Here is a 20,806-nt window from a genome sequence, read left to right on the forward strand (position 1 = left end):
TTTCTTGAATTAACCTGTTAGTTTTTTATGGTGAGCATGCAGAAACATAAGCATGCACTCTGTGCGCACCTATTTCTACGACTGACAAATAAACATCGAAACTTCAAAGCATCGTGCCAAAAGCTTACGATTCTTAAAACATGTAGATAAACCCTCGAGTGCCCACGCATGCCCCAAGACATACATCATGGTTTCCCTGGTGATTTCGAAGGCTTTTTTCCGCAACTGCTATTTAGATTTATTTAATACTCTTTCTTGCAAATGGCCTGTTCATGACTTCTAAAAAGCAAAGCAAAAGTAAGCCGGCAGGTTTTGCAGATGTGTTTAGCATGCAAGCCCCCAGAAGACTGTTTGCACAAGTCTATCTACGTGCGTTCCCCCCAACCCCCGTCTGGAGGGTGGCGGCGTCCAGCTCGGCCGGTGCTGCTGGTAGCTGTTCGTGGTCCTGAAGCTTGTTACTGGCGCTCATTAGCACTCCGCCGCTGCCCAGCGCCTCCAGCGCACAGCAGATCCCAGTGTGGGAGTGAAGAGCGAAGAGGGGTGCTGCTGGTTCCGGAAGTTGGGGGAGGAGCGCTGTCAAGGGAAGAGAGGCGAGGACTCGTCCCCGATCCCTCGCTCGCTCCCCCCGAACGTGCATGCCCCTCGGTGCGCGTGCCCGCCTCTTCCCACCGCTGTATGCAGTCGAGAGTGCATGTGTGTGTGAATGTACAGCACTGAGGCGCACACAGGGACCCCAGCATCGCCTCCGGCCATTCCTGCTGCACTCACACAGCCTGGTCTAGGGGATCTCCAACCGCAACAAGCGACTGGACAATTTTCTTTCCCTTTTCTAAATATTGACTCATTTTACGGTGCTAAATCTGCATATCCATCGCTCGGCGGATGTAATCGCTCAGGAGAGCGGGCAGTGGGGAAGAGACAAGAGGATATTTTCTGGATGCACTGTTTTTCTTGGAAATGCTAAAGATTATGCCTATTTCTGTCTTCCTTGCTCCCGTTCTGTGGGGACTGATTTTCGGCGTCTACTCCAACAGCATACAGATAGGTGGGTACCTCTGACTGCATGCACCCTGTTCTGCCTGAGTCGGGCTATTTTGCAGCATTTGTTATAGGACGGGGCTTGCTTATGCATTCCAGCCATGGAGCCTGTCGGTGGCTTCCTTGGATTCTGAGTGTTCCGATCTTAAGCACAAAACAGTCAATTGCACGGTTTTGTAATAAGGGTGTATTCTCGGAATGCCAGGGGGCGCTTACACTGTCAGAAGGGACGGGAATATGGAGTCACTGTAATAGAATCGAATCCTAACATAAACCCGCATTCCTACAGCTGAAGCACACACGCTGGCCTGTCTGCACTCTGTTTTTATTGGCATTCAACCCGTAATACATTTGCTACCACACCGAATATGCCTGGGTCTGGTGCAGCTGTGGAAAAAAACTGCCATGGCTGATGCATTGCTTTTGTGTGTATTTAATCTTTCTGCAGGCGGCCTGTTTCCCAGGGGAGCGGACCAGGAGTACAGCGCCTTTCGGGTAGGAATGCTCCAGTTTTCTACCTCCGAGTTCAGACTGACGCCCCATATCGACAACCTGGAGGTAGCGAACAGCTTCGCAGTCACCAACGCTTGTGAGTACTAAATATTCATGGCTGTTTCAGGGGTGGGTAGCTGGGAGGACATCAAATGGGCTGCCTGTGGCGGGTACGGCCGCTTGAGGGCGCCCGCGAGCCCACATTCCAAGGCGCAGATATGTACATGGCGCAGAGGGGAGCCCAACTCTCTCTTCATTGGGTGACATGGAAGTGTCGGTTCCTGGACCACGCATTCTTGTGTGCACAGAAGGGAATCTGTTGCTCTCTGTTTGCGTCCCATGTTTTTCATAACAGACTCCAGTTGCCAGTGGAAGAATTAACAGCGGATTCTGGCATCAGGGACTGGCACGTCTTGCGGGCATGTGACAGCAGGAGACAACGGTGCCGTGCACTAAACGCTTCTCCTCGCCCCGGTCTTTCAATAATCGGCAGTTGGTTTAGATGCTGCTTTTGAAAGTCATTATTTCACCAGATCTACAGTTACAATTGTTCTACGACGACAGTCTTATCAGACCCTTTGCGATACTGTATCACGATTTTGCAAAGCATGCCCAACACCAAGGTCCGCACACCTCTGGTGTCAAAAAAAATCACCACACGGGAGAATTCTGTGCCAGATGATGTATTGCGCCATTCCAAAATGAGTTGTGCCTTTCCTACTGGAACTGGGGAACGTTCAAAGCTACCTCGTGACTCACGTCACACTGCACTCAGGGGGTTATAGTGTGACATCCGTCATACTGCGATACCGTGTGTTACACCTTAGCCCACTCACCGGGAGCACTGTGACTCACGACCCACTCAGCCTGTGACAGGGCTGTAATCTATCAAACTGCAGCACCATACCGTCGCAGTTTTAAAACAGCATTTTGGAACAAAACGCTTTCTTTGTCTCACTTCGTTATGTGACATCTTATTTAAAAATCTGAGAAGGGGGTCAGGTTACATAGAGCAGTCAAGTAAAAACATGGAAGCAGATCTGAGCCAGCCTGGGACGGGAAACGATCAGCCATCTTCCCATTTCAGCTTCAACTATCGGTTCAGCAGAACCCTCTCTAGGCAGATATTACTCTGCCAGTTGGGCGAATGGGCACCCTCTGGGTTTTAACGCACCCTGGGGAGCCACCTTGTGCCATGTATGCAGATTACCGCACTTCTTCATTCACTGGGCAAGAGTTCAAATGACAGCCGCAGGGACCGCTGAGCAAATGAAGATTATTGTATCCTTTCTTCGTTTTACAATTGACGCTAAATGTCAAAATCGGCTCACTGATGCTTTTCACCTCGTCTTGATGATTTTAACAGGGTTCCGATTCGCAGTATTCAAAGAGAGAGACCACACGAGATAAGGGAATTCCTTTTTGAGGACCCCAAACCCGCTGGTATGCATTTTAAAAGACCAAATAGAATGTTCTAAGTGCATCCTAAGTTACAGACAAGAAAGCCCGTTCCTTAGGCCACTTCATCGAAGAAGGTGGCCAAGCCTGGCTCTCGGTATTACCATGGAAGCAGTCAAAGGGGTAGTATCTTTGGTGCTTTTTCTGAAGTACACGCAAGCAGTAACCGAATATTTGGACCTACAGTGAATTTGTCTAAAAAGCACGCTTCCAGCTTTGCTATGCTGAAAATATTCAGCGGGGGATGTCCCATTTCTGAGGACGTGCTCAGTCGTTTGCTCTGCACGACGGCCTCCTAACGGTTGGGTGCTCAGAGCACACAATGCAGATGCTGGCGCTGTGCATAATTTGATAAAAGCGACCTGCTGCAGCCATCCCAAACGCACGAGGAGACAGAAAGACAAGTTATCCTTCCCTTCTAAGAAGGTGTATTTTAAAAACACACGGAGGTATATTGATTCTTGGTATCTATCTGCAAAAATATCATAGTTCCAGTACATAATACGTAATTGTGATAAGAGGGGTTGGAGATGCGCGCCTGCCTCAGCTGCAGAGCCAATAATCAATAAGTGTTTAAGGATCTAGGCATGGGGAGGGGTGTCCGCCACCTGTGTGTAATGCGAAAGCTGTGCGCTCTGCGGGCTGCCTATAGCTGCAGATCAGACCCCATGCACGACATCTGCATTTACAGCTACAGCCTCCCATGTGCAATATCTACAGGAGAGCGGCACCGGAAACCCGCATTCGCCCCTCTGTGAATCCGCGTAGTGCAGGCAGATGCTTAATTTGCGGAGGGCTGCCCTCCCTTCACCAGCCAACGACGCAGCCATGTTTCACCGGCTCTTCTCCCCTCTGGGAACTGCGAGGGCTGGGTGCCAATGACAAGCCATTCATTTCCTCAGCACGGAGGATTTATGTGGGCATGCCAGCGCTCATGGGAGGGGTCTGCCACGGGCTGCTTCCACATTGCACCGAGTATCCTCGGGGAGAGAGAGGGCCTGCTGAATCAGACGAACTGGGACACCCCCGGCCTGCGCGCGGAGGAGATCTGAGGCGAGAGACCCCTAGCGACGAGTTCGCTGCTCCTTCCATTGACCAGGGAAGAGTGGGAGCGAACACTATGGAGTGACGTGGAAGATTTCTCACCATGTGCTTACTGCTCAGCTCCCTCATCCCCCACCTCCTCCTCTCCCAAGCCCCGCCTTCGTCTTATACCAAACACTTCTCTGAAAATGATTAAATATCATATTTCTGTATTTCATTTAAAGAGATCAACCATAAAATAAAAACTTACAATCGATTCATACATGTAAAAATTATAATTTCATCGAAAATCGTTTTCTAACAGCATCCCTTAAAACAGGCAACATGAAAACACATGCGTTCATTTGATAACATCTGCAAAAAGATCAGGGACGGCCTGCGTCGACCATTATGCAAGAGGTAAAATGTGCTTCTTAGGCAGCTGAGCATAAAACCTACTAATCATTATAAAATGCTTAGTAACCTGTACTGGGACAGGATCGCACCCACATGATCTCAAATCTCTAACCTGGTGCCAGCCTCTCGGACCAGCAAACAAACAATGTAACAGATTTAACCTAAATTTTGTCAGCAAAAATGATGATGATTAATAATTATTAGAACAGACAAATAAGGTGCAACATACCTGGTCGTTTTCACTAAGGCATGGGCACGAAGTAGGTTTGAGTAGTTCACTATTTTCTCTAGGTTCCCTCCTAAGGAACACAAATAGATTCTGTCAATTGCACGCCAGACTTATTAATGAGCTCTGGGCGGCCTAAGGCAGTTAAATAGGTTTTTACATACCTTAACCACGGGATCTTACATGTCCCCTCAAGGTAAAAACAATCTCTTAAAAATTCAGCGATTACGCTCTGTTTCCCTCTTTATCCAAGCTGAGATCCACATAAGACAGGGTTAAACAGGGATTACACATCACCATTTCTGTGCCAGTACACTCATTGACAACGCAAATAATAAAACAACTCGAATGTGTTTTACATGTTGGTGCTGAGAAAATACCTCACTGGCGGTGGGATTGAGATTTTTTTTTCCCGATATGTCTGTGAGATGAGGTTTTACACATGTGCTCTGATGTCCGCATTCGTTGAGCTTTCATGTTCGTATGTTTAAGATAAACAAACAGGCTAGAGACGTTTGGCGCAATAACTATTGTTTTCTCTGTTCCTAATGTCAACCCATTTCTTGCTTAAACGATGCTGTCTTGTGTGGCTTTCCTGCTCTTGTGGCACTTCATAGGTTGTTGCTCCCTGCTTACTCTTCAGAAATAGTCTAATCATCAGAGCCCGTGTCGTGTGTGAGTTGAGGCCCACATGTAGAGACAATAGAGACACCAACATGTCATCATATGTCATGTCTCTATCAATCTATCCTCCATCCCCACTCTGACTCATCCCAAATCCATTCTACTACTTTCATCTCCTAAATAACTCTACCTAAGTTCTTCCCTCCGCTTCCACATCTAACTCACAAAACCTCACTCTACTACCATGACCTCCCAAACAACCCTACTAAATTCGCCCTCATTTCTCTCACCCTGCTACTATGATCTCCCTAACCCTTCCACAGACTCTTCCCTCCTCCATCCCCCTTTACTCATCCCAAGCCCCTGGGATGAGTAAATGAGGGATATACTCCCAATTAACACTTCTGGATTTCTTTCCTCCTGCACCCCTCCATTACTCCTGTCAATCTAACTAACAAACTCTCATATCCACGGCTCAAATTAACTCAGAATAATACTAAAACTGTACTCATATTTCCCGATACTAATCCATCACTAATTCTTGTTGGGTTCTAGAGTAGCGTCCTACTCGCCGAAAAGCGCTTTGACGCCTCGTCAGGGGTAGTAAGCGCTATATAAATACTATTACAATACAATACAATACAATATGTAGAGACACCAACAAACACATCACATAAAGTGCAAACCAAGTAAGTGACAGAGACCCTTGAAGTATGGAGCTTCGGCACCCCGTCAGTCCTTATGGAGCTCAACTCTGAGTCTCCTGTTGTGAAAGTTACTGGAATTATCTGGCATGGAGGACCAAATAACATGGCCTTGTTGATTACATTTTAATGGCACAAAGAGGCAAATGAGGTGGAACAATACAGTACATTCTGTGACAGTGTTTTTCTGTTGTGATTTTATTAAACATTAGCACTGTCTGAATACAAGATTCATATTGAGAACCCAACTTGACACCTGAATACAGCAATCAACAACTAGAACTTGATCAGTGATCTTTGCTGAGGGACTGCTACTGCAAAACACAATGTATGGTGCTTGAGGTGTGGCCTAGATTCAGCTTTAACTGTTTTGCCAGCCTCTTGTTTTCCCCAAAAAAAGTCTGCTCTAGAAACAGCTTCAGATGTCTTGCCAGCCTCATGTGTTGCAACAAAAAAAAAAAAAACATAATAAAAATATATACATACTTTTACATGAAGGTGCTTTTGATCATTCCTCTTCATCCCTCGGTCTGTTCAAGTGTCATTCACATTGTGTTTCCTCCCACCACGGCCTGGACCATGGGGTAGTGAGCCAGCTAACTTCAGCGGTATGCTTTCTTCAGTTTGAGTGTAGATATTTGGTCCTGGACAGGCGCACCTCTGCCTAGAAAGAAATCCATTTCAGTGCCAGGGTTGGCAAGTCATTCTTAGCTTTCACTTCAGCTATAATTTCATGCTTTTCTAAATTAATTTTTGTAATGCACTTTTTTGCAAACATATGTTTAGGAGGCAGATGTTTTATTTTTTATTACGTGTACTCTTGTAATGACTAGGTGGTGAATTATGTGTCACGTGCCTCTGTAATTATGTGCGAAACGCTGCAGACACAGAATCACATAACTCCAGTGACCTTACGTTGGTAACTGATCATGTGAGAAACATTATGGTAGTTACTTTCACAGTTACATTAAAAGAGGGTGGGTCACCTACTAGTTTAGTCATCCTGTTCGCGTACATGTATGTAAAGTCGCCACTGCAGCCCGATTTTCTTACTTGTCAGAGCTGCGTGGCGGAGTTTTTAGAATACAGGTCCGGATGTAAAGTCTCTGAAAATATAAACTAGGGAAATGTGTTCCTAAAATCAACCAGCGTGTTCTACAATATTCCCAAGAGCAGCTATTAAGCGTGCTGCACAGGAAGGCACATGTAAGTATCGACTCATTTATATCCATCCACCTGACCATTGAGTGTCTCAGCACGGTTTGAGGTTTTCTGCACGCTTCGCACCTCCGTATTTGAAGCTGTATCTTCCTTTGCCATCCTCTTCTCTCCCTCATGACCCCCAGCAAACACCCCCTACTCCCTCCATACAGAGCGCGCTGCCTACAGCGCAGTTTCCGATGTAATGACAAGCTCTGTGTAAGGAGAGCTCAGCGGTCCGCGCTGCCTCTGTTTTTATGACATCAGCGCTCGCGCTTGTTCTTGGGGTTACGTCTCGGCTTCCGAAAGGACCAGGCTCCTAAATTATTTCGAAGAGCCGTAGGGCTTCATCACTGAAATATGTTCCTTAGTGATGCATTACTCGTCCTTGGTGAAGATGATTTCGCGCTTCTTCCGTGCAAGATTTAAATTCTTCTTCGAACTGGAGCTCCAAAAATGTGCAGGAGTAAAATCTGTTTGCCTAGAAACAGGGACATTTATTGAAAAAAAGATCAGTGGAAAACGTTGGTATGCTTGCTTCTTCCACAAGATGTCTCGTGCGCCGAGAGCTTGCCTGAAGTCTTAGGCCCTAGGCCTCAATCCTGCAGGGGCACTATGCTATTCATCTATCCACGGCCATACTCTCAGTAAACCACAGTATTATCCTGAGGCTTATGAGTGCGTTGTACGAATAAATACTATAATATAGATATTTAAAAAAAACAGTAAAAATGGCGTTTCTTGGCCTTTACGCAGAAGGTCATTTGAGTGACGCGGTTGTACCATAATACCATTCCATCCCTCCCCTGCAGATGATTGATGGAGGGACGCCTTTAAACACTCGTTAAAACACCCTCCAGATGGCACAGTTCACTTAACGAATGTTGCTGTGAATATATTGAGGCTTTTAACGGTACCATGGAAATCAGCGGGGAACTCGAAATTGTCACCTGTTTCAAATGCAAATCCCTATAAACCTAGTTTTCCAATTGAGTCTGGCTGTTAATCAGCTTCCGGGAGCTTTGCATGAAGCTAGAAGAGAGACTGTAACTATATGCACACAATAATATGTATATTATTGTTATATCTTTATAATAATGGTATGGCGAGTTCTTTCACCATAAACTGCTAATTCACAATTACATCTCCCGCTTCGCTGACAACATCAAACCTTCCTTTAAGATTATTAAGTAGAATTTTTTTGAGCCTCACTTAAAGTGTGAGGGCTGAAATACTCATCACGACTGTTATGGTTATCCAATAACACTTACTACAAATGTGTTATATCCTAAGGCACTTGAAATACAGTGGACAAGTTATCATCACAGTTTAAGGAAGTATCACATCCACCAAACTAGGACCCTTTGTGAATGAATTCTTCTCCACATTCAAGACTATGCTATATATTTATATTTATAGGCAAACAAAAACACTTTTTACTAATCTACCTTCTCACTTCTAACCTTGGGCTCCGGAGTAGCGTGCTACTCGCCACACAGCATTTCAATGCCTTATCGAGAGAAATAAGTCTATATAAATACACTTTACAATTGCAACTCCAATTTCTAAATTCCAGAGGACGATGGGTAATCACCACGTCTAGAGACAATTTACTGTAATGCACCAATGGAAGGAGAATATGGAATCATGGCATAAACCCCAAATGCCATTGTAATGGAAGGCGTACACATGATTTGTTCCAAATGACTCAAAACATTCTGAAAATGCTTGTGCTAGAGATAATGAAAGCAATAGTCATAAGTGACTGCAAGGAACTAACCATTTCCATTTCCAGAGGTCCCATGGAGAGGAGAAGACAACTTCCGTCCTCCTTACACTCACACACCCTCACACTCCATGTAAACAAGTGCCACGTACATGATATTTTCTGCAACTGTCCTTGCACAGAAGAATGCATAAATATGTATTGTTCCTATGCTTATGTTGCATTTGTGGTTCACTATGGTTTTAGCACTTGTCTAATTTTAATTATTACACACTTCACCAATCTATTTTTTATGTTTGTTTTCTATAGCTCATTTTGATTGAAAAAATGCTTGAATGAATGTTCAATAGATTAAAATCACCACAATGGTGTTTTTGCATTTTAAAATATGTTTTTATTCTTCAAATTCAAAATATATTTACTTATGGAGGAATCTTTCATGAAGATCCTCCCCCACGTTCTCTATGTACCCTTTCCATTTCCATTCTAGTTATGATTTATTCCTGCACTTAAAAGTAGTACATCCCAAACTGTACTTAAAGTAGGAAATTATGAATCCCACAAGCTTTCAAGCTTGTGGGGGTTTACCTACTTTCGCAGTTATCTCCACCCTACAAGCCCCTCTTCCCATCTCCTTGAGTTTTTTCTCCTATGTGAAATTACATCATAATGGTGCAGATTTATATGTGTGTTTATGACACTGCAAATGGAATTTCACATTTCGTCAATATGAACACTCACAGTAAACTATTTGCTCATCTAAAGTTAAAGTTAGGCACAGACGTGCCTTTCAGAATGTAAGCCACTGTGGTTTGAGGCTTTAGGAAGTTGCAATACATTTCGATTAGTCAAACTTCTCAGACCACCTAAAATATTTTTAGTTACTTTGAAACAGAGTGTGCCTCGGTCATAAATCACGAATCAGATTCGATAAACAACAGTGGCAAATCAAGGCTTTGTTTTTCTGCAGTGGTTGCATTTATCCCCTGGCAGGGAGAGCTATGTGTCTCTTTCCTCCTCTGAACTGACGCAGGGAATGGAGGACTTTTGATGCATCAGATAAAATACGTGGGCAAGGGTGTGGGATCTAGCACAAAAAGGAGCAAGTAGGTGAGGAGAACGGCAGAAGTACCAATACCAATGTTATTATCAGATTTGACAGAATCATTTAGTAGAAGTCCCATTCTTTTTTAAAACATTAAACTCTACATCCAGGTTCACAGAATGAGAATCAGTAGAAACTCTAATCTTCCAAAATGTATTTACAAATAAGCGACATCCACCAGCGTGTGAGAGGAAACAACTGGGCTTTTGTTTGTTAGGGATATATCGGGTCGTACTAGAAATTGCGGTGGACAAGCATCAGTTTCTAAGTTTGTGGGTTTTGACAATACATGCACAAGTCGTTTCCTTTTGCTGAAGATACACTCACATTTATTCCTGTTAAGTGTAGGATCTAGTGCATTTCCAGGGTTGAAAGTAATAAGATCTTCCCACAAGTAATGTTACAGCTGCTAAATGGTTTCTCTATGTGAAAAAAACATATGCCTATGTAGTAAACAATATAAGCACTGGCAAACCAAATAGGTCTGACATTGGCTGCCAGCCTTTTAGCTTTGTCAATGCTTATTCTTTTTTGTTATGGACCTTGAAAGACTGTATTGTGGGGAAGCTTCTAGGCATCGACAATCTAAAGGAAAAAACAGATGCTAAAATCAAAAATATTTTTATTTCTGAAAAAGCACCCATTAATATAATAGTCCCTGGCATGGAAGGAACGTTCTTCGTGTGTGGACATACTCTTTGTAAAATGGAAGAATATTGTCACACACAGTGAGTTAGGCAGTGGTTGTATGTATATTAATTATAAAATCAGAAACATCAACAGGTATTGGCTAACTACAGCCTTAAAAAGTGGCAGATGCCCATGCACATTTTGACATGATTTTCTCATGCAGATTTTTTTCAACTGGTGCCAGTTGACCATGCTTGAATTTGATTCCTCCCTAATCTTGGTAATTCAGTTTTGTTAAAAAAACATACCAGTGCACCTGGTCATTCAGCCACCAAGTCTACTGCACAAGCAACACTGCCAGCCACTCCAACAATATAACCAGCATGTTCTGTTTTGTAAACTCAAAATCAGTCAATGGAACATAGAAAGATTAACTTTCAGAGGCCAGATTATGTGGATTTTGCATAGAGGCAAAAATGGAGTGAATATGTTTTTTTGCCCAATGTTTGATGTTGGCAGTAAAGGGGATATATCAAACAGTAATTAACCAAGTCTGTAATACACAATGTATTTTGTACCAAAGCATGGACCAACCTGAATGTATTCTGTTGTTGCCATGTTTGGAACCAGTCAGTGTTTCCATTTTCAAACGAGACATATGAAAATAAGTTTCAGATCCATTGAGTGTGGTCTGTTTCTCATGACGAAAGCAGAATATATATAATTAAAGTAATTTGCTCTATTGTTTAATCAAAGTTTATTCCGAGACACACTTTTTACTGTATTAAAACTAAATCATTAAATCAAAACACTTTGTAAGAAAATTATGTTCTCGTTGTTATGGCAGCTGGCATGTTATATGTGCTGTAAGTTAGCCAGTGTTATATATGTAAAATCACGTCACAAAAGGTTTTACTTCTTTGTTCCGGTGCAACACACATTTGGGTCATTCGTTTTGCTCTAGCAAACACTTTTGCCAACCTGCCCTTTAAAACTGTATGAACAGAATTCGAACATTCACTCAGCTGTTTACATTTTCTGCTTGAACTTATTTTGCACAATTTGCGTTTTCAATGATAGTTTTAATTTATTTCAGTTACATGGCTGGCCAGATATTATATTTCTGAAATATGCGTAAACATGTATTTACTTCGTATTTTGCCTGAAGTAAGTTATACATATTTTTGGAGAAAATATGAGGCTGCTCCTTTGTTTTCCTATTAACATTTTCTGTTAATGTTATTCCATCCCTTGCCATCTCGTGTGAGGACCCCATTGTACCCCTGCCCCCATGCCCTGCTCTGTGTTATTAGCAGTGCTTCAAGAATGGCAAAAAGAACCTGTTTATTCGCATTCCCATCAAACCCGTACACATTTTTTTGTGGCACGGCTTTTTTTACTGAATAATTCCCAAACTGCTGATTTCAGTATTCCCGACCTTCAAATTTTTTTTTTTTTCATTTTTGTTACCAGACTTTTTGCATCGTTAAACATCTGACAAATTTTTATTTGACCACTTATTATGTGATTTGTAAAATGTGCATACGCAGACATGTACAATGGTGTGGTGGTGGAGGTAGTAGTTATGGAATTGATGGTTGTAGGTCTGATGCGATTACAGATGGTGGTAGCAAAAGCTCATTCTCAAGTCCCGACAAATCCATTGTAAAATCAATACAACCTGTCCACAGGAGACACAATAAAATACCAAGGCCCGTATTTTAACTTTTTTAGCGCCGCATTTGCGCCGCTTTTTGATGCAAAAACGGCGCAAACATACAAAATACAATTGTATTTGGTAAGTTTGAGCCGATTGTGCGTCAAAAAGCGACGCAAATGCGGCGCTAAAAAAGTATAAATATGGGCCCAAATAGCCAATATCATGAAATTAGAGAACAATACTTCACTGGGGGATCCAAAGCTGATTTTTGTTTTTTTAAAAAAAAAATAACAAAATGTCTTGACAGCTGCACTGTCAAGCTAGCCCTATTTTTTTTAAAAAATACTTCTTTCCTCAATAACTGAAACCTCACCTGTGGCAATTAACAAACAAAATAATTAAACTTGCGCCCATAGTCATAGATGGTCAGGTTGGAAGATTTAAAATTTTGATCACATATCTTAAAATCAGTGGGCCTTATTCACAAAGGTAATTTTACACTTTTGGAATAAGTTTACTACGTTTTGCTATTCACAAACTGCAAGTGTAGTTTTATGTTTCTTATTTTTATGACTGCAACTACTGTCCTACTTTTTAATGTGCATAGTTCTCCAAAGCTGTAAAGATGCTAGAGGTAAAACTACACTCATAGTCTGTCAATAGCAATACCAAAAAAATAGTAAATGTATACCAAAAGTGTAAGTTTATCTTTGTGAATAAGGTCCATTGTTTTAATATAACAGTTTTCATGAAATTTGTGGGGCTTTTGTACCATAGTTTTACAAATCTCTATTAGGTATCTCCATCATATTTTTTGAGCCCCTTATCTTTTTTTTATACTTCTGAAACTGTTAATTTTGTTTTAAAAACTGGCCTTAGAGATATTCAAAATGTACACATTGATTCAGTAAATCTCAAGTCAACAAAAGGGAGAACAAAATATTTTCATATGCGAGAAAGCAAGACCATTAGGGAAGAAAAATAGGCCATAAGAACACAAACTTCCCATTATCAATAGCAATGTTACGGCCCCCGGGAATTAAGTTTTCAAAATCCATGATAAACCAAGATTCCTTTTACTGCGATTTTGTTTTAAAGTCACAACACCTAAAGGTTGATATTACTAAGTCAATTTGAAAAAAGGTCATATGTTGCTGTCTGAATTGTAGGATTATGCAGAGTGCACAGTCATGGAGTCTCTCTCTTTATGGCTCTTACTTGTTCCATTATCTTTGTGTTCTTCAGTTTAGAGACAGAAGGCCTCATTTACAAGAACTGACGCATCACTGTGTTGCAGCAGCGATGTGTCTGAAATACTTGGGCTGCAGGGAAAAAGTTTACAATGCCATGGATTCATCATATTTAAAATATGGCACTCCAAGGCTTAGGGTCTCTGGATGCGTCAGAAATACTGAAGCATCAGAGGGAAGGATGCTGCAAGACATCCACTCCAAAAATAATGCATTGCTGAAGTTGATATCAGAACTGACGCAACTTCAGCAATGCGTCAAAAATCTGAGGAGATGCATCAGTTCAGATTGACGTCAGAAGCTTACTGTGTGAGGACCAATGTCACATTACAGTGGGCATAATCTACTCATGTTTATGCAGATACTTGAGTATGCGTGACATGGTGAGTCATAGTCTAATGTAAGTGAATATAAGTATAAGTTGGAATGTGAAGGTGAAATGCATTTGTTACCTATCTTATATGTGTACTTACCTGTTGTCCTTTGGAGTACAGAGACCTGGACTTGGGGATCCATTCGACGTTGGAGATGTGACAATCCTGGCTTGTCCCTTGCAAAAAGTACACAGCATCACATTGCCTTGCAGCAGTGGATGATGGGATCATAGGTGCCATGGTCCAAAGTTGGTCAAAGGGTCCTACAACATGATTGGCACATGTGTAGACCTACAAACAGTGGGGAGGTGCATAACACACATCTTCCAGGATGTGAAGTGAATTCAAATGGCCAGATTCTTGCCTGGGTTTTGGTGGGGTAGGAATTCTGACACATTGCAAGCAACACGTGACACATCCATCTGGGAGACATATCAAAAGAGGATGATCTTGTAAATACCACTTTGTCAGTTGTAAGTGCCTTTTTTCCGACAGAACGCCCACTCTGCATACATTAAAATGAATGTGACTCAGCTGGATCCCACACAGGTTTTTTTAACGCAGGCCAAATGCGTCACTTTGTAAATGTGGAGCTAGCCCAGCACTGCCGCTGCCTCAAAAAAACGATGCAACACTGGCACAAGCTCCTTGTAAATAAATCTCTGAGTTCCCTACATCAAGATTCTTGGAAGGATGTAACAAGGCATGCACCACATAAATGAAAGTGCAGATTACACATTTATCATATTTCCACTTATGTTTGATTTCAGGGTACATGTAGGAGAATTTGTTGGGCAGTACTAATTTACAAAGATTATACTTTCCCACATTTGTATATACCCTTGCTCCAAATTATTTTGTCACCCAAAATAAGACATACTTTTACCTGTGACCTCTGGAGTGGTCCTGACTATTAGTTTGACATTTGCATTTTTGCACTAAATTTGCATAATGAACTAAATTGGTTGCTGACGTCTTGTGGTACATTTTAATACAGAAATATTACCTTCAACATACTCAGTGGTCATGAAATTCTACCTTTTGAATGCTTATAGTACTTGTAAAATTAAATTTTTATGTGCATTTATTGAGGTATTGGATATACACCTCCAACTAATCTCATAAACACCTCCATATTTAATATAAACATCTAATATTCTTATCTATAGAAGTATAATTTTCATAAATATTTCCATGCAATGTGTCCATGAGTCATTCCAGTGTCACCTGAAGAGATTAGTATAGGAGAAAGCAAACAATACATGCACAGCTGTGCCTCTAATCTGTTAGTAAACCTTGTCAGCAATTGTGAAAACATTGCATTAAAAGCATATTCTCATCATATTAATCAACATTTCTTTATGTTCTACATGTTTTGATACTGGATGCTCCTAAATATAAAGGAGCATCCTAGATCTCTGGTCCCAGCCTCATGACCTGTTAAGGTGTATTGTGAGGACATTTCAAGGTTAGCCATAAGGCTACTCTGGTCCCATGGTATGTTCTCTTTCTAAAAGCATCTCTGGTATCTATCATATAATTTCATGTTAGTTCTATTGTTTTGAAAGATCAATCAATGTAGTTGGATGTAAATTACATTAGTGAGACTTGCATGTTAATGTTGGAGTGGTAAGAGTGTTGTGAGTTTTTGGAAGAAAGTAAATAATTGATAATGTTATTCTGTCAATTCTCAGATAATTGAATCCCTCACCATCTATTGTATTAGAGAGGAATATTATAGTTCTGGTGTTTCTGAAACCATCAACTATATTCAAGATTTTGAGATTGTTATCCAGCACAACATAGTTCAAACTCCCTGCTGAGAGCATGCATGAACCTGAGTGCACTCCATTCCCCCCTTTGGTGGACGGCCTGATTACCAATCATGAGGCCCCTCCCCCCCAAATTCTCAACTCCACAACTTTGCTCAGGTGTAATATTATACTTTATTTTTCATTTCTCTTGCCATAGGTTGTGTATATTGTTTACTATTAGATGGTCTTAAAGATCAACCACATTTTAGGAGGCTACTGTGGATGCACTACAAAGATCAGTACTAGAAGTCTTATCAATAGTGGGGACAAATCCACTGTCTTCTTTAATTTTCTTGGCTAGAGAAATTAGAACATTCTTTTTTTAGCGCCGCATTTGTGCCGCTTTTTGACGCAAAAACGGCACAAACTTGCAAAATACAATTGTATTTTACAAGTTTGCGCCGTTTTTGCGTCAAAAAATGACGCAAATGCGGCGCTAAAAAAGTATAAATATGGGACAATGTTCTTATAGGTCGCCAGTTGGTTGCCCCACACCCAGTAATTCTAACATTGCTGTATCCCCAGGAAATATGATTCTTTGGCATTACAAAAATGATTAAATGATTTGAAAAAAATTCCCAGGTGTATACAGATCCATTTCTTATTGTGCATAAAAAACCTGTATAAAGATAGAAGTTTACACCTTTCTCTAAATCATTAATTCCAGACAAATTAATCACAATCAAATCACTTAAGAATTGGGATTTCCTTAGTGATGATCCTCGGCATGATCAGGTCTCTCTGCATGATGGGAGCTGCATATAATGGGAGATCTTCAATATTTAATCTACTCACTGGTACCTCTTCTCCTCCTTGTCACTGTTTCCTCTTCTTCAGGGCAACCTTTCGACACCCTCCATTGTGGTGTTTCACAGGAATCGCTATAGAGCAGACACATCAAGTCTAGAAAAAGAAATGCTCTTTTTATACAAATTAGCCTTAATATCTGATGTATTCAAAACTGATTGTGATACTGAGGATAGTACATCATTTTTGTATTCTGAACTTGCCAGATTCATAGCTGAATAAACTATTCTTGAAAAGGTGTAAATGCAACCGTCATGATATTTTTTTTTATTCAAGTTTGAACCTCATCTTGATTCCTCTCGAGATTCTATGAGGGAGTTTGTTTTCCTTTTTCTCAGTCATTGCCATGAACGTTTGATGATCAGCTGTTGTATACCATAATGAGGATGTCAATGAGACAGACTGAAGTTTCTGTTTAGTGCTAAGTTTACTTCTGTTTAGCTTTTTTCAGTAGAGGAGAGCAAATATCCCTATTGGAGTTAAAACAGAGATTATGCTGTTTGGTATGGACAGTACTATCTGAAACGACTGGTGGTGGGCAGCCGATTGTGGTACCTTACCAGTACCTATGAAAGTTGCCAAAAACCTAGCCGTTCTGTTTGATGATACTCTATATTTGAGGCCCAGGTAAACAGGACTGTGAGTTCCTGTTTTTGGATAATTAGAATGTTGAGGAAGGTTCTGGTCTTTCTTCCAAGGGATTTGAAGGCAGTAGTGACCATTGCACGGATTACATCCCACTTGGATTACTGCAATGCTCTCTATCTTAATACTAACCTGCTCAGCTGGTACTCGGACTTCGAAGTCACTGTTTGGCGAGGGAAGGGCCTAAATCACTGCACTGGTTCCAGTAAAAAAGAGGGTGCTTTTCAAGGCCCTGTGTCTTACCCATAAAGCTCTTCATGGACAAGGTTCGTATTATCTCAGATCAGCTCTCAGTTGGTATGTACTGAGCAGAACATTGAGATCTGCGGGCCAGCTTAAAGTTACGGTTCCACGGTGCAGGAAAACTAGATGGGGTGCACAGTATTTCAGTGTTCCTGCTCCTCGACTTTGGAATTCTTTATCATCCCACATTAGATCTGCAAGTGCTCATGTGCCATCCAGAAACAGGTCAAGACATGGCTTTTTGCATGTGAATAGTCAAACCTTTTACTGATCTGTTGCTATGGCTTGCCTATTATGGGGGTCTCCTCTACCTAGGCCTTTCCTCTTTTGGTGTCTTCTCTGAGGGGTCTCTCCCTGGCTAGTGCTTGGATACCTCTTTGATTTAATGCATTTTACAAATCATAAATATAAATACAAATACACAGCACCTTAGATTACCTGTTTAATTTTATGCCCCCTTGACAAATCTGCATGAAACCTGGCATTGCAAACACAATTGGATTACCTTTTAAAAAAAAATATTCATGCAGAATCATCAAACCTTGCAAAGGGTACTAGCAAAAACAAAAAATAGCTTTTCATTGGAAACCAGGACTGAGCCATGAGTACACTGTGTGTGTGTGTGTGTGTGTGTGTACATAGTGGTATATTCACAAAACAAATGCTACAGTGAAGTTATACACCTGTATGGTAATATGATTTATAACTTGTGCCACTGTAGATTTCCAACATCATCAGTGATGTATGATGTGCAGTCATTAGTACCACATTATAGCTATGAAAGTTATATCAATGTCAGTTACATATAACTGGTGACTTTTACAATTGTTTGTTTTAAAATTGTACATTTTGTAATATCAGAAAACATGCCACAGGTTAAACTGGAGTAAAACTCCACATTTACATCTGACTTTTTCAGCAACATTTTAAGGTTTTTAACATAATTTAATATCATTTAAAACCTATCTGTTAGACCTGGCTGGCTTGGTGAGGTTTCCCCTTCAGATCCCCTGATTTTGCTGACTGTGTTTTTGTTGGCCTTAGGGTTCTCCAAACTTTGCCACTGCTAACCAATGCTAAAGTATTTGTGCCCTTGGCACCTACTCAATTGGCAATTTACTTATAATTCCCTGGTAAAGTGCACCACATGTGCCTAGGGCCCGTAGATTCAATGCTACTAGTTGGCATGTAGCACTGACTGTGCCACCCATTTAAGTACCACTTTAAACATGTCTCAAGCCTGACATTGTAGACCCTATTTGTGTAGTTTTAAACTGCCAATTTCCCTGGCAAAATAAACCTTTTTCCAGGCTCAAACCTTCCTTTTTAACACATATAAGTCACCCCTAAGGTAGGCCTAGGATAGTCCAGAGGGACGGGTGCAATGTATTTGAAAAGCAGGATATGTACTTTTCAGTTTTACATGTTCTGGTGGTGAAAATCTATCAAATATGTTTTCACTACCACAAGGTCTATCCCACCCATAGGATACCATTTTTAAATCCTAATTTATGGTGAAGTCAGAATTTAAATTGCATTTATGAAAATGCCACTTTTAGAAGTAGGCATTTTCTTGCTTAAGCCATTTGGTGCCTGCAGCATGTCTCTGGTCACATGGCTGGGTGTAGTTGGCAGTTGGGATTTATGTATTCCTCCTAGACATCCACACACAATGGGAGTTTAAGTGTGACTTGATGGGCCATACTGGGCAGGATGAAAGAGAGGAATTGGGCACATCCTCACTTACACCTGAATAGGCTGTATCCTGCCCCCACACAAAGGGCTGCATACCCCCTATAGTTAATCTGGATCCAGGACAGAGAGGGAAGGACAACTGTGCAATCTAAAGGCATGTATGTGAAGTTCCCCCACATCAAAGGTGCCACTGGATATAAGAACTGTACCTCAGACACCACTACTTAAGTACACTTCTGGACCTGTGTATACTCTGCCAAGAAGAAGGACTACTGTGCTGCTGAAGGACTGTCACTCTGTTGTACTACACTCTGCTGGACTCCTGCTTTGCTGTGCTGACCTGTTACCTGCTGTCCTCTTGCCTGGTAGTGAAAAGGACTGGACCTGCATCTCTTCTACCCAGATCACAGAGTGACTCCAAGGGCTAGTTGGCTGACCTCTTGATCTGAAGTCTCCAGAACATAAAATACTTTCAACCAACCTGCCTCCATAGCTGGACTCTGCCAACTATGAATCTACCCTGCCAAGAGATGCCACCTCAGTCCTGGACTCTTGGAAGTGGGCCTAAGGTGCTTAACAGTGGAATCCATGCAGCCTTTCTGCTGAGTGGTGTATCACTGAGCAAAACAGATGCATCTCCTTAGCTGAGCAGCACATCCTCAAGCAGAACCAATGCATCTCTGCTGCATGGTTTGGACCCAGCAAAGAAGACTGCATCACCGGCGCATCATGCATTTTGGGCTTAATACATCACCGTCAGAACCACCATTGCATGACAATTCCCCAGAGCATGTTCACGCATTCCTCATTGATGGCAGCCACAATGATGATGCTCCTCATCGCAGCTTTACCGCTCATAGTTTTGAATGTGTCTCAACTGTGCAACATGTCTATGACAGTGGCCTTTGCATCACAAGCTTTGGCAATGGTATCCTCTATGTAATAGGACCTTGCACAGCAGCCTCACCACATCTCAGAACCTATTTATCTCCTCAGCTGAGCAACATATCTTCGTCTCTGATCCACACAAAACTCTGCAACCAGGATTTAAGGTACTTGGTTCAGCTGGCTTAACTGGGTCCCTGTAGCTGGCCCGCAATCCTTTGTGGTCGGCTTGAGCGTGTGACTTTCCCGTTTGGCGCTTTTTGCTTTTAGGCTCTATTCTTTAAAAATTCTGAACTAAAGTTCTACTGATTGGATCTTTGTCGTTTTGGTCTTGTTTTATTTATTAACTTAAGTTCTATTGTTCTAACCTGATGTGGGATCCTTTTTGTGTGGTGTATTCACTGCATTACTTTTTGAAGTGTTGCACAAATGCTTTACATATTGCCTACGCTTTTACCTGATAAGGATTTTGGTGGTTGCTTGATCAGGGTTTACTCCCTAGTCAACTAGTAACCCAATTTCTCACACTTGTGAATGTTAATGTTTTTATTAATGTAAAGTAATATTGGGTATGTGTCTAGTCCCATGCTGTGCATGGCCTAGCCTATGATCAGTCCCTTCATCCAACCCCATACCATGCAATGCCTTCAGTCATGTATGAAGAGGGTCATCTTGAGGCCAGGCCATCAAGTCCCACAGACTGCTAACCCACATTCTTCCTTTTTAATTCTTTTTTTTTTGGTCCTGCAGGACTCTGTGAAAGTACAGCTCACATGAAGCACACTTTTTG

General features: G+C 41.6%; 1 protein-coding gene across 5 annotated transcripts in view; it reads left to right on the top strand.

The window, feature by feature from the left end:
• The first annotated feature begins 413 nt into the window (after positions 1 to 413).
• GRIA2 (glutamate ionotropic receptor AMPA type subunit 2) overlaps positions 414 to 20,806 on the top strand; it is a 428,807-nt gene continuing 408,414 nt past the window's right edge. For 3 of the 5 annotated variants that reach the window (XR_011205452.1, XM_069243224.1, XM_069243234.1), the window contains exons 1-2: positions 556 to 1,045; positions 1,487 to 1,627. Coding sequence is in view for 4 of the 5 variants with exons in the window: in XM_069243224.1 (XP_069099325.1) it covers positions 958 to 1,045; positions 1,487 to 1,627 (229 nt within the window). In the remaining variant the exon portion in view is untranslated. Of the gene's footprint in view, positions 1,046 to 1,486; positions 1,628 to 20,806 lie in introns of all 5 variants that reach the window. The other 2 variants (XM_069243241.1, XM_069243251.1) reach the window with 2 other exon arrangements.

Source organism: Pleurodeles waltl, chromosome 1_2, assembly GCF_031143425.1.
Source record: "Pleurodeles waltl isolate 20211129_DDA chromosome 1_2, aPleWal1.hap1.20221129, whole genome shotgun sequence".
Taxonomy (NCBI): Eukaryota; Metazoa; Chordata; class Amphibia; order Caudata; family Salamandridae; genus Pleurodeles; species Pleurodeles waltl.